Source organism: Microtus ochrogaster, unplaced genomic scaffold, assembly GCF_000317375.1.
Source record: "Microtus ochrogaster isolate Prairie Vole_2 unplaced genomic scaffold, MicOch1.0 UNK11, whole genome shotgun sequence".
Taxonomy (NCBI): domain Eukaryota; kingdom Metazoa; phylum Chordata; class Mammalia; order Rodentia; family Cricetidae; genus Microtus; species Microtus ochrogaster.
The window spans coordinates 8,072,969-8,087,944 of NW_004949109.1; the positions used below are offsets into that span (position 1 = coordinate 8,072,969).

The 14,976-nt window shown below is 44.1% G+C and overlaps 1 protein-coding gene across 2 annotated transcripts in view; it reads left to right on the plus strand.

The window, feature by feature from the left end:
- Osbpl3 (oxysterol binding protein like 3) overlaps positions 1-14,976 on the plus strand; it is a 173,615-nt gene that overhangs the window by 126,629 nt on the left and 32,010 nt on the right. The window contains exons 11-13 of one of the 2 annotated variants that reach the window (XM_013353566.2): positions 1,479-1,606; positions 4,712-4,816; positions 14,068-14,202. In XM_013353566.2, coding sequence (XP_013209020.1) covers positions 1,479-1,606; positions 4,712-4,816; positions 14,068-14,202 — 368 coding nt within the window. The remainder of the gene's footprint in view (positions 1-1,478; positions 1,607-4,711; positions 4,817-14,067; positions 14,203-14,976) is intronic. The other variant, XM_013353567.2, reaches the window with a different exon arrangement.

The following is a 14,976-nucleotide window of genomic DNA, read 5'->3' on the forward strand; positions in this document are numbered from 1 at the left end:
TGTGTATGACAATCTTTGGTGTTGGGTCTCACCTCTACTGACTGAGACAGGCTTTCTTTGCTGTCTCCTGCTGTGTATACCAGTCTATCTGACTTCTGGGGACGCTCCTATTCCCACCTCCTTCTCACTGTTGGATTGCAGAGTGCAGTGCTGCACCCAGCTTTCCAGGAGTTCTGGGGATTCGAACTCAGGCCCTCATGCTTGCACAGCCATCCCCACGGCTCCCAGCTTGTTTTGGGAGCTCCAACTTGGGCGTTTAAGTGATTACTGGTTCTGGGGTCTCACTGAACTTGGAAGCTCCCAGAGTGAGCCGAGTGACTGAATGCCAAAATTAGAAGTGGGGGAATTCCAGGACAGCCAGAAGACACTAGGAAGAAACAGGGTGACACCTCATTTTAAAATTGTTTTGACCTCAACTCCGCCCAGATTGTCCATCCGTTCTTTTCTTTTTTTGCAGTTTTCTACGGTTATTTATCCCTGGCTCTTTCTATACACACGATTTTATTTTGCTGAAATTTTTGAGACTAGGATTCCTGGGTCATTATGCCATCCTCTGAGGCTTTATACTTTCTATACTGGGCACAATGTAGTTTTCTAACTCAGGGCATGGCACTGGGAAATGACACTTTGGTCTCCCATTCACGGTGTCAACTTCTGAAAAACATCTTTTAATGTTGTTCCCCCGTGGGGCACAGGATCTGGCCCGTGTGCACACATTGTGTTTCGTTGTCTTCAGCAATTTTGTATAAAGTCGCCACCTCGATGCCTTTGAAGGGTTCAAACTAGGTTTTAGAAACAGAATGTTCAGCTGTCTGTGGTTTCCTCGTGGTCAAACCCAGATTACCCATCCCTGACTGCCCTTCAGAACAGTGTGACTTTCCCAAGGCATCGTAGGCAGAGGTACCCAGCGTTCACCTGGCTTTCACTGGCAGTTAATTCTGGCCATCTGGTTGAGTTGTAGACTCATTTGTTCTGATGTAGTGATAGCACATTTTCCCTATGGCCAACTAGCCTTGTTCCTCACCGTTTCTACCCTTTAAGGACATGAAACTGAACACTGGTGGCTTTAAACCTCTAGGTGATAAAATCATGGTGTGCCTCAGCAGGCACAGGCCTGGGGATTGACGGTGTATATAAATTAATGGATTATATTTTTTCTAGTAGTTTTCAGTACACAGGAAAACTGAGTCACACAGAATCCCCATGTGTCCCTTGCCACCTACATAGGCCCCTCCCACTCTCAGCATCCCATACAGGATTAGGGACGGTTAACGCAGAAGAACCTGTATTGGTACATGTTGTCACTGGACCCTGTCATTTCCACATATTCAAAGTGTTATTCAAAATCAATGTAGAATGTGTATCTACCGAACTTAGAATACTTTGCTAAAATCTTGTGTAAGAAGTACACTCTTCTGCATTTTGTTTTTAATTATGCCTTTTCCTTGTTCCTTCTTGTAATGATTATATCTTTATAGTTTACTTCGCTTTAAGGTCAGCATTTAATAGCATATCGGCGGAGAGAGAGAAGCTGAAGCAGCTGGAGCTGGACGCCTCCTCCTCGCCCTCTGCTCAGGTCGTCGGGCTGAAGCACGCGCTGTCATCCGTAAGTGGTGTGTGCGTCTCTGTTTCATAGACACCTGCAAGTGTCTTACAACTTACATAAGTTTTCCGTTTCCACGGATACAATGAAAATTGATGATTTCTCAGGATCTAGTTGGATCTCGGGGAGAAAAGCAAACACATTATCCAAGTTACATTCAAACCTTTCTTGCTCCAGACTCAAGTTTTCAAAATAAACCCAAACCATAGCGGCTAGCATTTTCCTAAATGTTCGAGTCTCTGAGTTTGTTTTCTTAAAATTTATCTGAATTTTTCTGTTCCTATCAAACTTTTAGTGTGTGTCTGTGTGGAAGTCTTGCAGACATTTGTTGGCTAATGCTACAAAGTTTGACATTTGGAAGGTTTTGCTCTGAGGCATCGTAAGTTTAGATCGTCTTAACAAATAACACGAGCAGCAAGAAATTTCCACTTTACACATTTTCTGTCTCCACTGCAAAGTGCTGATCCTACTTAATGCTCTTCCAAATATACGAGTGATATTTGATTTGAGTAAACAGACAAAACCTTCCGCTTTTCCTCTCGCAGACACAGCGGTGAGTCATGAGGTGACCATCAGGCGGTCACTGCAGCTTCACACAGAACAGCCACTGTCTTGGCCCCAGATGAGTTTCTGCAAGCCATTGTCACTTATTATTTTCTCAGCTTCACTTTGCTGCTCAGAATCGCTGGGCTCCATTGGTACCATGCTGTGTCCTGTGCCACCCGAGCAGCTGAAGGTGTCTGGTGACACCTTAGCCCTGCTCTCTATTGAGAAGCCAGAGAACCTTTGCAACCACATATGTATTTGCTCTTCTCTCTACTTGCGCTTTGGAATTCCTGCTCTAAGAAGAGAAAGTTTGTATGCGCACGTGGAATTACTGTCTGAAGCACCACTGACTTGTATTTTGGGTCAGGTGGGAGGGATGAATTTTCAGATCATGTGACCAGAAGCCAACATAAGCACTGAGGGGGGAAAGGTCCATTTATGGTTTCTATTTGTCATGCTAGCAATGTACTGTTAATTAATTACTACAACATAATGTTAATCATGGACTTTGATGCGCAGTACACAGTGCTTGCTGCAGACACTCAGATACTTTCATTCGGTGGCAATTCCAACAATCCTATCTTTGGTTTATTTTGTCTTGTTTTTTAAAGATATAGGCCAGGTTAGGCCACATGTAGTCATGTAGTCCTGTATCCACCCCCATGTGCTTGAAATTGCAGTCATGTGCCCAATTATGCTATTTTTGACAGAAACACTTTAAAATATTATTGGCCCATATGTAGAGTCCCCATCTTTAAATTCTGTCTATCTATCTATCTATCTATCTATCTATCTATCTATCTATCTATCTATCTACCTATTTATCTGTCATGTATTGGTTTTTTTGGGACAGGGTTTCTCTATATCAGCCATGGCTGTCATGGAACTCGCTCTGTAGTCCAGGTTAGCCTTCAACTCATAGAGATCCACCTGCCTCTGCCTTTCGAGTGCTGGGATTTAAGGCACGAGCCACCATGCCTGGCTTTCAGGTCCCCTTCTTAAGTCCATAGAGAAAGAGACATCTTTTGGACCTTGAGGAGCAGCTGGCGCAGCTGGGGTGGTACTTGGTTCTTCCACTCTTTCTTTGATTTATTTCTTGCTGGTCCACTATTCTCTTGTTCCTGTCAGAGGGGCTCTAAGTGCTTTTAGAAGGTTCCTCTGATGCGGGGGTCCCTAAAGTCCTTGCCATGGTCTACCTCCCCCTTCCCCTTCTCACAGAGGTCCAGCCTCCTTGCTAATCTGCTTGGCTGCACTTACCAGGCTACGGTTTCCAGGCCAGATACACGTCACCTTTTCTAAGGGATGCGCCTACAACAGTTTAGAAAGAAGATGAAACACAATGGTCCTTTCTTTCCTTTTTGGCTTAGATTTCTGATTTAGACTTGTTTCTTCAAAATATTTCTTTTTAGAATAATCATAGAACTATTATAATGAATATATGAATATATAGGTACTGAATTTGATATATATATATATGTATATTTAAAATAATACTATAATATAATAACTGTCACAATTCTAGGCTTTGCTACGATTCTAGTCCCTGTAACAATGACATACTGCCTCAAAGGGATTATTATATGTGGGTACATGACCCTAGTTCTTGTTCAGAGTTTCTTAAATGATTCAAGGGTTCTTGGAATAATCTATGTCCTCTATGGCCACAGAAAAGTAAAACTAGAGCCAGATGTGGTAATCTTGTAATCCTAGCTCCTGGGAGGCCGAGGTAAGTGTTCGGAGTCCAGCCTCGGCTACGGAGTGAGACTATATCCCATACATTCAACAATGTCGATAAGAAAGGAGACAAACGAGGCCACCGTGGAGATCCAGGAACAGACAAGACTGTCAGCAGCATGTGTCCTTCCTATAGTCACATGTGCAGAGGTGCAAAGCAAAGGAAGTGCACAGCTTCCTTTTTCCCGTCAGCCAGGACCTGCCAGAGAGGTTGCTATAGGAGGTGGCACAGCCCCAGGAGGAAACAGAGGTCTTGCTTTATGTCCATGGCTCACATCCAGCACCATGGTCCATAAACCTGTAAGGTGCATAGGTAAAGTTGTTTGCTTAGTGTTTGAAAAGTAACTGTCTTATTCCCCAAAAATGAATAAGTCACCAGCATACTTCTGAGGTTCAGTGCAGCTGACGTGATAATTAACTCACACTGGGTCACGCCCGCTGGCATCTCGTCAAGGACAGGAGGAGCTAGGAATCACGAGGTATGGTGGGGTTGCGGGGGTCTGGTCCTCAGATCAGCATGGCAGGAAGAAGAGTTACTGCCTGTGGGTCACCAGTTTTAAGAGCTGATGCTGTCTATGGCTTCCTTCTGCAGCCTTACTAACCCTCTTTTCGCCTCTGGAAATGGAGGTTAACAAGGGGTATCCCGGACCTTTTTGTTACCTCCCAGCCTCCTGCTGAAGAACAGTGGGGAGAGCCCAGCCAGACACACCCTGAGGTGTCCCACTCGGGACATCTTCGCTCCTAGCCTTGCTTGTGCCCAGTCCCTTGCTGCGTTTTCCTGAACTGTCCATTTACTAATAAAGCCCTGCTATTCTTAACGTATTCCAGGCCCTAGCACAAAACACAGACCTTAAAGAACGCTTACGCAGAATCCATGCGGAAAGTATGCTCGACCCTCCTGCTGTTCCCAAGTCGGGGGACAACCTGGCAGAGGTGGGTAGGTTTCTCGTCTGGTAACTGTTCTCTGTACCTGCCGACCGCCCACCCCCAGTGCCCTCTGTCCAGTTGCATAGCCCTCTGCTTCACCCCCTTGAGTGGTGACCATGCTCCTATCCTCCGCTGGCCACTGCCACAGCCCAGCTCCGGCTGAGCTCTTGGTATTCAAAGCCTTGCTGGCAGAATGCCGCTCAGCACACCCTTCAGCTGCCTCTCGACTCCTCCTTTTGTGTCTCTACCTCATTCCCTCTAAGCAGCATTATTTTTACTATGTGTTACCTGAGTGCGAGCTGTAGAAAGACAAGTGGTTTCCCTTGTCATTTCTGAAGAAACTTCAGTTTCCGTGACCCGCGGTGTCTGTGCCTTGCCTGCTTCTTGTGTTCTGCGAGAGCCATGCTAGTTTTTGCCACCCTTGTCCCTTCTCCCTTCTTTTCCTGTTTTGTTCTTTCCTCTGTCAGAACACAGCTCTATACTCCTAGGGGAAAAGGCGCTGCACTACAGTCAAAATCCATTGTCTGTGAGCACACATTAGAAAGTCCTTTTACTGAGACGCAATACAGTTTAGCAACTTAGTAGGTTGTTTTCCTCTTGGACCCTAGTTCAACCCACAGACCCCCGACACACACACACACACACACACACGGTCTTTCCTCAAGGCTTCGGATATCTACCCCAGATGTGTAAAATTCTCCATTAACAAACCGGTTAGATTTCAAATGAAAAGCAAGGAAGCAGGCTGGGGAGGCCATGCTGTCAATACAATGCCGAGGACCCCCAAGAACCCGCATCCATAAATACAGGTGTGATGGACCATTCCTGTGATCCTAGGACAGGGAGGGAGGGACAGCTGCATGGCCGAGACTCTCGGCCAGCCAGCCTGGCCCCTGTGGTGAGGGTCAGGCCAGTGAAGGTGGGCACAGGGCCAGCGAGATGTCTTAGGAGCGAAGGCTCTTTCCTCAAAGCCTGGAACCCTGAGTTGGATCCCTGGTCCTCTGACCCCCTCATACATAGAGTTTACAGAAGGAGAAAACGGTGGGCAGGGCCTGAGGCACAAGGGACGACACCCACAATTGTCTCCACCCCCATACACATAAGTGAATACACACACCCTCTCACACAGCGTTTGCCCATGCCTTCATACCCACGGGGCAGCAACAAAGGGCTGGCGTTCACATCTGTAAATGGTTCGTTGTTAACATCTTCATCTCCTTAAGAAAACCCACGCACAGTCCTTTCTCTGTGTGAGCTGAGGATGAAGAAAGTCGAGGCCCAAACACCCACGTCATTTGCCTGCTTTGTAGCACAGACATGTGGACAGGATCACCGCACCAGGCCAGAGCCACACCCTCACGGTGGCAGCTGAGGATGAAATTCCTCTGCAGGGACACTGCTCCAAGAGACCAACCCTCACCCTACACCAAGGGCCTCTGCACTTTAGGCCTGAACCTCTTCACCAGCCAGGCCTTTTCAAGTGAGCACGTTAGCTAACACAGTGCCCAGTCTTTGCCATGTCTGGCCATCACTGAGCGTGGTTTGCTGCCACGCACCGTGGCATCTCCAATGGCATATTGATTTCCAAGCCATTCTTACCTTTTGCTTTAGTTTCTGTTTTTTGTTTTTTTGAGATAGGGTTTCTCTATGAAGCTTTGGAGCCTGTCTTAGAACTAACTCTGTAGACCAGGCTGGCCTCGAACTCACAGAGATCCACCTGCCTCTGCCTCCCCAGTGCTGAGATTAAAGGCGCATGCCACCAGTACCCGACTGTTCTTACCTTTTATAATACATATTATTGTGTGAATTACATTTACATGTTTTGTGATGAACTAGATAACCTTCACTGAGCATTTATGAGCCCATATCTAGTGTGAATCACTCAAGCTGTTGGTGTTTTGAGAAAAAAACCCAAAGCCCAGGTCTAGAAAAATGTGCATTTTGAGACCAGTTGCAGAAAGGGATAGCCAGAAAGCTGAAACGCTCTGAGCTGTTGAGGACGGTGCCACCCCACCCAGCCTTGAGTGCGTCCTACCACTGTGTTCTCCAGTTGCTTATGACCTTGTCTCATTTGTTTCCTCCTTCAGAGAGTTCTATTTCCCCTGGTTTATCCTTTTTTCCCACGGAGTGACTCAAGGCTAACTTTCCCAGCAAAGAAAAGCCATTGTTACCTTCAGGAAATCAGAGCAAGAAATAAGAATGACCACATAGACTGAAAAAAAAAAACAGCACCCTAAATTGTGTGTGTAGTGTGTGTAGTGTGTGTGTGTAGTGTGTGTAGTGTGTGTGTGTGTGCGTGTTAACTTTAAATTTTTAGTTACTTACAAAAGTTTAAAACATTTATTTATTTAGTGTGTATGTGTGTGCACACATGCACATGCAGACATGAACCACAGGACATGTGTGGGGTCATAGAGCAACTTGCAAGAGTCAGTTCTCTCCTTCGACTCTGAGGGTTCGGGGGATGGAATCTAGGTCATGGGGCTTGATGGCAGGTGCCTTCACAGGCTAAGCCATCTCACCTGCCCCCGGGGTACCTTTTTTTAGGAGATTCCCTCAGACACCTCACAGCAGATTGGCAGTCCCCAACAATAGGCTCAGGCCAGGGGCTTCCACTGTTTCCCTACTTTCTGTTGCCCTCTTAGGGCTGCACAACGGAGCTGCTGGTGTTGAACCTGGATACTGAACCCTAAGATCCCCTCTTCATAGAATGACCCCCTCAACTTACTCAAGACACTCTTACTATGTATTCATAAATGGCATGTTAGTATCACCAGAGAAATATTAAAGATTGTACTATTATTATTATCTTATGTTACTTTGGATGAGCAATCAAAGGGCAAGTGCTCTATGGGAGTCATATCTTTTATATCTAACTGGCATTTAAGAATGAGCATGATGGTGACATGTGCGGTCACAAGACTCAGAAGACCCTGGCAAAGGGACAGCCTGGAGCCAGCCCAAGTAGATGGTGAGTTCCAGGCCTCTCTAGGTAACAGTGAGACCCTGTTCCAAGCAAAGAGATAAATCTCAGTAAGGCGCCTTTAAAACATCTATAACTTAGAAAAAATCTAAGAGAAGATACGTAATCCCTTTATGTTATTTATATATGGGTTTCTTCACTTGGTTTTTTATGTTGGGGTCAAACACTGGACATTAATGTTCAGACTTCCCACCTTGACTCTGGAGAGGGGGTAGCAGTTTCATTTTAGAAACAGGGAAAGTAATGCCCAGAATAATTTAGTACCTTCCACCAGAAACACAGCTAACAGAATCAAATCAGGATTTAAATTCACAACTCGTGAGGCCAGAGAGCGTGTTCTCCCCAGTTCCACACCTCTGTGTAAAGAAACTGTGCTGAGCCTGAAGACAGAGCTCAGGGAAGGTCCTCTACTTTTGAATGGGTGGCCAAGCAGTGCGGGAATGACTGTCTTGGACCTGGACATGGCTTGATATTTCTCCTTATAAAAAATAAATAAATGGATAAGAAAGGCACACGAGAGAAACAATTAATGGGACCTCCTGAAACTGAAAAGCTTCTGTAAAACAAAGGACATGGTCAACAAGAATAAACGACAGCCTACAGAATGGAAAAAGATCTTTACTAACCCCACATCAGACAGAGGTCTGATCTCCAAAATATACAAAGAACCCAAGAAATTGGTCGTCAAAAGAATAATCCAATAAAAAATGGAGTACAGACCTAAACAGAGAATTCTCAACAAAGGAATCTAAAATGGCTGAAAGACACTTAAGGAAATATTCAACATCCTTAGTCATCAGAGAGAGAAATGCAAATCAAAACAACTCTGAGATTCCATCTTGCACCTGTAAGAATGGCCAAGATCAAAAACACTGATGACAACTTATGCTGGTGAGATTGTGGGGAAAAGGGAACACTCCTGCATTGCTGGTGGGAATGCAAGCTGGTACAACCCCTTTGGATTGTGGTGTGGTGATTTCTCAGAAAATCAGGAAACAACCTTTCTCAAGACCCAGCAATACCACTTTTGGGTATATATCCAAAGGATGCTCAATAGTGCCACAAGGACATGTGCTCAGTTATGTTCATAACAGCTTTGTTTGTCATAGCCAGAACCTGGAAACAACCTAAATGCCCCTCAACCGAATAATGGATAAAGAAAATGTGGTACATTTACACAATGAAGTACTACACAACGGGAAAAAAAATAATGACATCTTAAATTTTGCAGGAAAATGGAGGAAGCTAGAAAACATCATTTTGAGTGGGGTAACCCAGACACAAAAGACAATTATCACATGTACTCACTCATAGGTGGTTTTTAAACATAAAGCCAAGAAAACCAGTCTACAAATCACAATCCCAGAGAACTTAGACAACAATGAGGACCCTAAGAGAGACTTACATGGATCTAGTCTACATGGGAAGTAGAAAAAGACAAGATCTCCTGAGTAAATTGGGAGCATGGGGACCTTGGGGGAAAGTTGAAGGTAGGAGTGGAGAGGCAGGGAGGGGAGCAGAGAAAAATATAGAACTCAATAAAAAATCAATAAAAAAAATCCTATGGAAAGGCAGACTATTCGATAGCTTAGGTCAGTGCAGCTCTCAGCAGGTTGAAAAGAAGCTCAAGTTTTCTCCCGTTGTGTGCTAAGATCCAAGCTAAAGATAAACGTTGAGGAAAAAATGATTTGAATATTTATCAAACTGCTAAAATAAGGATTTCCTAAACTAGGGAGTAATAATAATTTTCAAAAGAAGTATTAACTACATTTCACTCCTTTTATCGAGAAAACGTTTAAAAAATGAAAAGGCACATTTAAAAAAAAACAGGAAAAATATCTTCAGTGAAAATGATGGGCTTATATAATGCTGAATACATGACAGTATTTTTAATCTGTGAACAAAGCTCAGACAATACCAAGTAGTTTAAGACACTCAGGAGGCAGAGGCAGGCGGATCTCTGTTAGTTCGAGGCCAGCCTGGTCTACAAGAGCTAGTTCTAGGACAGGCTCCAAAACTACAGTGAAACTTTCTCGAAAAACAAAAACAAACAAACAAAAATGTAAGACGTTAACAAACAATAGGCCCAGATAATTTACACTCCCCAGGAATACATAGTTATGGGGTTTGCTTCAGTGGGATTTAAAGAAAGAAAAAACCTCTTATTATCCAAGTCAGTCTTGAGGGGTTGAACTGTAGGATATGATGGGGCAGCGTGAGGTTATCGTCCTGGTGAGTGAGTATTGTAGCGTGTGCACACAGCCTAGATGGTGGGGCTGACTGTCCACCAAGGCTCTGTCCAGAAGCACTATAAACCTGCTAACAGCTTTGCATTTCCTTGTTATAAACTAACAAGGAACGTAAGTGTCATCTGACTCCCCTTTTGTTCCACTGCCAGTGCTTCTGGACAACAGAGTCTCATCCATGTGACTGGAGTGTGTTCCACGGGACACCTCCTGGAGGCCTTGCCTGTGGCTTGCTTGCTGTTGACTAGTTTTCCTTATGTTAGTGGAGTACAATCTCAAACCCTGACACAATAGAGAACTACACAGCCCAGGAGCGGTTGTCTGTTATCATTGTCAGCGTTGTGCGCTGGGCAGAACCCCATCTCCTGTACTGTTGAGCAGCTAACTCAGGCTCATTCACACCAGCAGCCCCACAGATACGAGTCACATGACACTATGCTCTTGTGACATCACTAGGGGACAGGAGTTCTCCAGCCCTGTTATATATAATCTTTCGTGACACTCGGACAGAAGTATCATTGGCACGTGACTATATATATAAATCTACAGGAAAGCAGGAGTTCAGAAGGAAGCCCCTTGTACCATGTGTCCTGGCTTTTCCCACAGTAACATTCTCCTGCTCACTTTGTCATAAAGAATGTTCAGTCTAATGAAAAGGAAAACTATTCGATCAGTTTCCTAAATTGTGGCATTAAAGAAAACAGTTTTCTTAAATATCGAACTAATTAATAATCCCATGTTTATCATTTGAAACATTTTCACTTCTGGAAATGGTTCTGAGAAATCATAAGGTATATGCAAAGGCATGCAATGATGTTCTGCAGTCTGCGGATGACTAGCGTTCTAATGCAGGGAGCTGAATTGCCCCTCTGTAACACACAAGTATAATGAAATAGCTGTCAGCTCAATTTCATTCTCTCAGAGACTTCTTCCTGACCTGGAAACCTGTTCACAGTGTAAAGTAAAACAAGACACGTGATATGTACAGTCTGGTCCCTTCTTAAAAACAAAACAAACAAAACTACATAAATTTTTCCTAGGGGTGTGTGTGTTTGTGTGTGTGTGTGTGTGTGTGTGTGTGTGTGCGCGCGCGCGCCTGTTTTAAACAGGGTTTTTCTATGCATCTCTAGTTGGTCTGGAACTCACTTTATAAACCAAACAAACCTTGAACTCATAGTGGTTTTCCTGCCTCTGCCTTCTGAGTTCTGCAGTCACAATGAGTCACCATGCTCAGCTACACCAGTATTTTAATAGAGAAAAATATAGCACTATAACGAGTGATTGGATCTTTGGAGGGATTTATTTATTTATTTGCAGTTTTGTGTTTTTATCCGAAGAACACATTACTGTTGGGAAAAGTTATTTTGATGCAATGTTGCTTGAGAAAATTTAATTATGTTTGTAAGTAGTGTGATTACAGTTATTACAAAACCAAAGTGCATGAATAAAAAGATAGGGGAGAAAATGGCTTGTAGCGGTTGTTTTAGCTTGATGGGATTTTGAGTGTTCTGCATCCCTTCTTTTTTGTACTTATTTTTTTGTAATATAAACGACAGGTAGACAGCCACTCCTGCGCTGCAGTGAGGAAATTACTGTGCTGAGCTATGTTCCTATTTTAGTAGATAAGACCCTGTGGTCTTTAAAGTGCTATGCTGGAGGGTTGGTGCTACTGTGTCCTGGTGTTTGCAGTATGAGCTCTTCAGTAGTTGCTAAAAATTGTGGGACACCAAAATGAGGTAGGGGCTAGCATCTCAGATCTGAAATGTTTCAAAGCCCAAACATTTTTAACAACATAATATCACACATGAGCAATTCCATATCTGACCTCATGTGACAGGTGTCGATCTAAAATCAACTCCCTAAAAATATTCTAAAAATACCCTCAAACTACATGTATAAGAAATGTAAGTAAGTTCATGTTGACACTTTGGCCCATCCCGAGATACCTCATTATAGTTTTAAAAATCCATTTTGAAAGTGAATTCCAAAACACAGCTGCACCTAAATGCTTTAGCTAATGATTTTTCAACACGGATTGTTTTCAGTGTTGATAAGTCAGGAAATCCTTTTGCTCCATCAGTCCGGGAGGAGGAAGCTAGAGCAGGTATGTGTGGCAATGAATTAATGAGAAGCAAAGTAAATAAATCATGAGCACCTCTGACCATCAACGCCCACGGGAGATGCAGGAAGATTCTGGTGCCTACATGAATGTTTAAGGAGTCCTGCTGGGCACTGCGGTACCTCAACTCAGCAGCCTTGTGCCTGCATCTTTGAAGGAGAGAGACATTTACTACTTTAGGGAAGCAACCTCCTACTATTCATGGGTGAAGTCTCATCGGCACGGCTTCGTCAACATGACCTGAGCCAACACAAGAACCAGGACACCTAAAGAGGTGATAGAATGGCCGAGGGAAAGCTCGTGGGGGCCTCGACTCTCGATAAAGAACTTAGCCTACTTAGAGGTGCCAGGAGCAGAAGGATCCCAGGAAAGAGGGGGCAGTTGGTTATCCAACATCACAGGGTTGCCCTGAAAACACACAGACAACTAATAATATGCAGACTTGGCACACACACACACACACACACACACACACACACACGCAAATGACAACAGTTAAAGAAAAAGCCAAAAATTTGAGAGAGAGCAAGGGGGGTACATGGGAAGGGTTAGAGGAAAGATGAGGGGATGGTATAATTATATTTTAATTTAAAAAACTATTTTAGAAAAAAAGAAAGCAGTTGCCACACTTGGAGATCTTTATAAGGGACAGAGAAAGCTGGCTTTTGGAGGCTGTATACAGTATTTAAATCCTTGCCTTGGGCTGACATAGAAAGACTCCAAGAGAAGAGGCATAGAATTCCCTCTGTTCCTAAAGTTAAAAGGACCCACTGCTGTTTATCAGTCAGGAATTGCTGAGGCCTCCTGTCTCAGTGGCTCTCCTTGGGCACAGCATACATAGATGAGATGAGCTGAACTCATGAGACCTTTGGGTATAACAGCATCTGCCTGAACCTCTCCTTTCCCCCTAGTTCGGTGACTCACTCCTCAGATGGAGACAATACTGGAGCCACCCCAGCAGGCCAGCGAAGTACCTGAGCTGACTAGGGACTCAGGAGTCCAAGGAATCACCTTGTTCTAAATCTGTCCTCATCAAGGTCTAGGTCATAGGAGTCAGAATTATGGTCTCCTTCGCCTCCACCTCCATAGCGCAGTGTCTGTCTACTGGTTCTGTCTAATGTGTATGGGCCCACAGGTCAGAAGCCTTGGCTAGTCTCCATGCTCCTCTGTGATTGGCTGAAGGCTATATGCCAATATTTGCTTGATTCGGTGAATGGGGTTGGAATTTTACTTGGAAACCACACCCCTGAGTATCCAGGATCCTTCTAGATCCTTCTTCATGAGTCTGGAGGGTAGAGGAACAGGAGAAAAGAGCAGAGTATCATTCTGCTAAATTACAGAGTCATACCCAGGGCCTGAGGTTTCCTTCCCTTTGAGAGTCATTGTGGGTGAAGAAAGACAGGAAGTTAATCCCACTCATCTGTGAATAAGGAATGATCTGCCACTATGGGCACCTCTGGACCAAAACACAGAGTTTATTTGTTAAGAGATTCCTTGGAAGCAGCCTGTTGGTCTTGGAGTATGCACTGGGACCCTCCTGTTTGAGATCAGCCATGCATTGAGGAAGAGTTTAGACTAAAAAGAATCACCCGGAGTGACAGGAATAAAAGGATATGATTCAGTTTGGAGCCCTCCTCATCCTCCCAGGAACAAAGCTGGTTTGTGCTTGAGGTTTGTGGCACGTGTCTGCACAGCGTTCATGCCCATAAGTGAAGCCTCCTTTGGGGAGAACTTCGTTTCCCATTTTGTTCTTCATGGGGCTCGCTTCTCCTTTGAAGCGACCTCTGCTTCGTGCCGCCCGTGTGCGTGGGCCTGTGACCCGGTGTTTGTGCAATTAAATCATTTGTGTGTTTTGTGTCTCTTGAGACTGTTCTAAATATATGCAATTTTCTTTCTGCTCCCCAACTAGGAAATCTCCGGCGACGAAAGCCGAGCCCTGGTGCACCAGCTCTCCAACGAAAGCAGGCTGTCCATCACCGACTCCCTTTCTGAGTTCTTTGATGCCCAGGAAGTTCTGCTTTCTCCTAGCTCTTCAGAAAACGAGGTTCGGACACTGTTCTCAGTCATCTGCCCCACCCCCCAGATCTCCTTTATGACCTTCTTCCCCAAACTGCTCAGTAAAGATTTGTCAACAAAAACATTAGACTCTTCTGCACCATTACATTCTGAGGGTCTGCTTGTAATGCACCCCCAAACACAAAGTGATACCATACACTGGGAAAATGTGAAGCTCAGGGTGTTGGACTCTTGTTTCGGTTACTTCGGCTTTTTGCAGCTTCCCATTGCTAGTTGTGAATTCTGCCTGTTCATATACTTGCTTTATATCCTGTGTTTTTTAAAATCACGTTAATTTATGTTGTAGATTTTATATCATTATTGTCAAATATGTTTATTATGTTAATCTATACATATAAATGTTTTTAATTGATGCATACAAGCATACTTTTTGGAATAGGGAAGCTCCACAGAAATACAATATAAATTTGTGTACTAATTCCTATAGAAGAGTCTTTTCACAAACAAGTTGCTTGCTCCATTGTTCAAGTATTAACATGTTCTGGAAAGGCTGCAGGGTAAGAATTTTTATGATGACAACAGTAACCTTTGAGATTTTTTGTTTGCTTATTTTTCTTGTGAGAACCAAGAATATCTAAGAATGTCTTCCCTCCCTCCTTACCCCTCCCTCATCATCTCTTTTCTCCTGTGCCTTGGATCAAACTGGGGTCCTTCACATCCAGGCAAGCGCTCCCCCTGCTCTTCCAGCCTTAGCAGTTTGTTTGTTTGTTTACTGTGAGCATTTCCCAGGTAGATTGAGGGT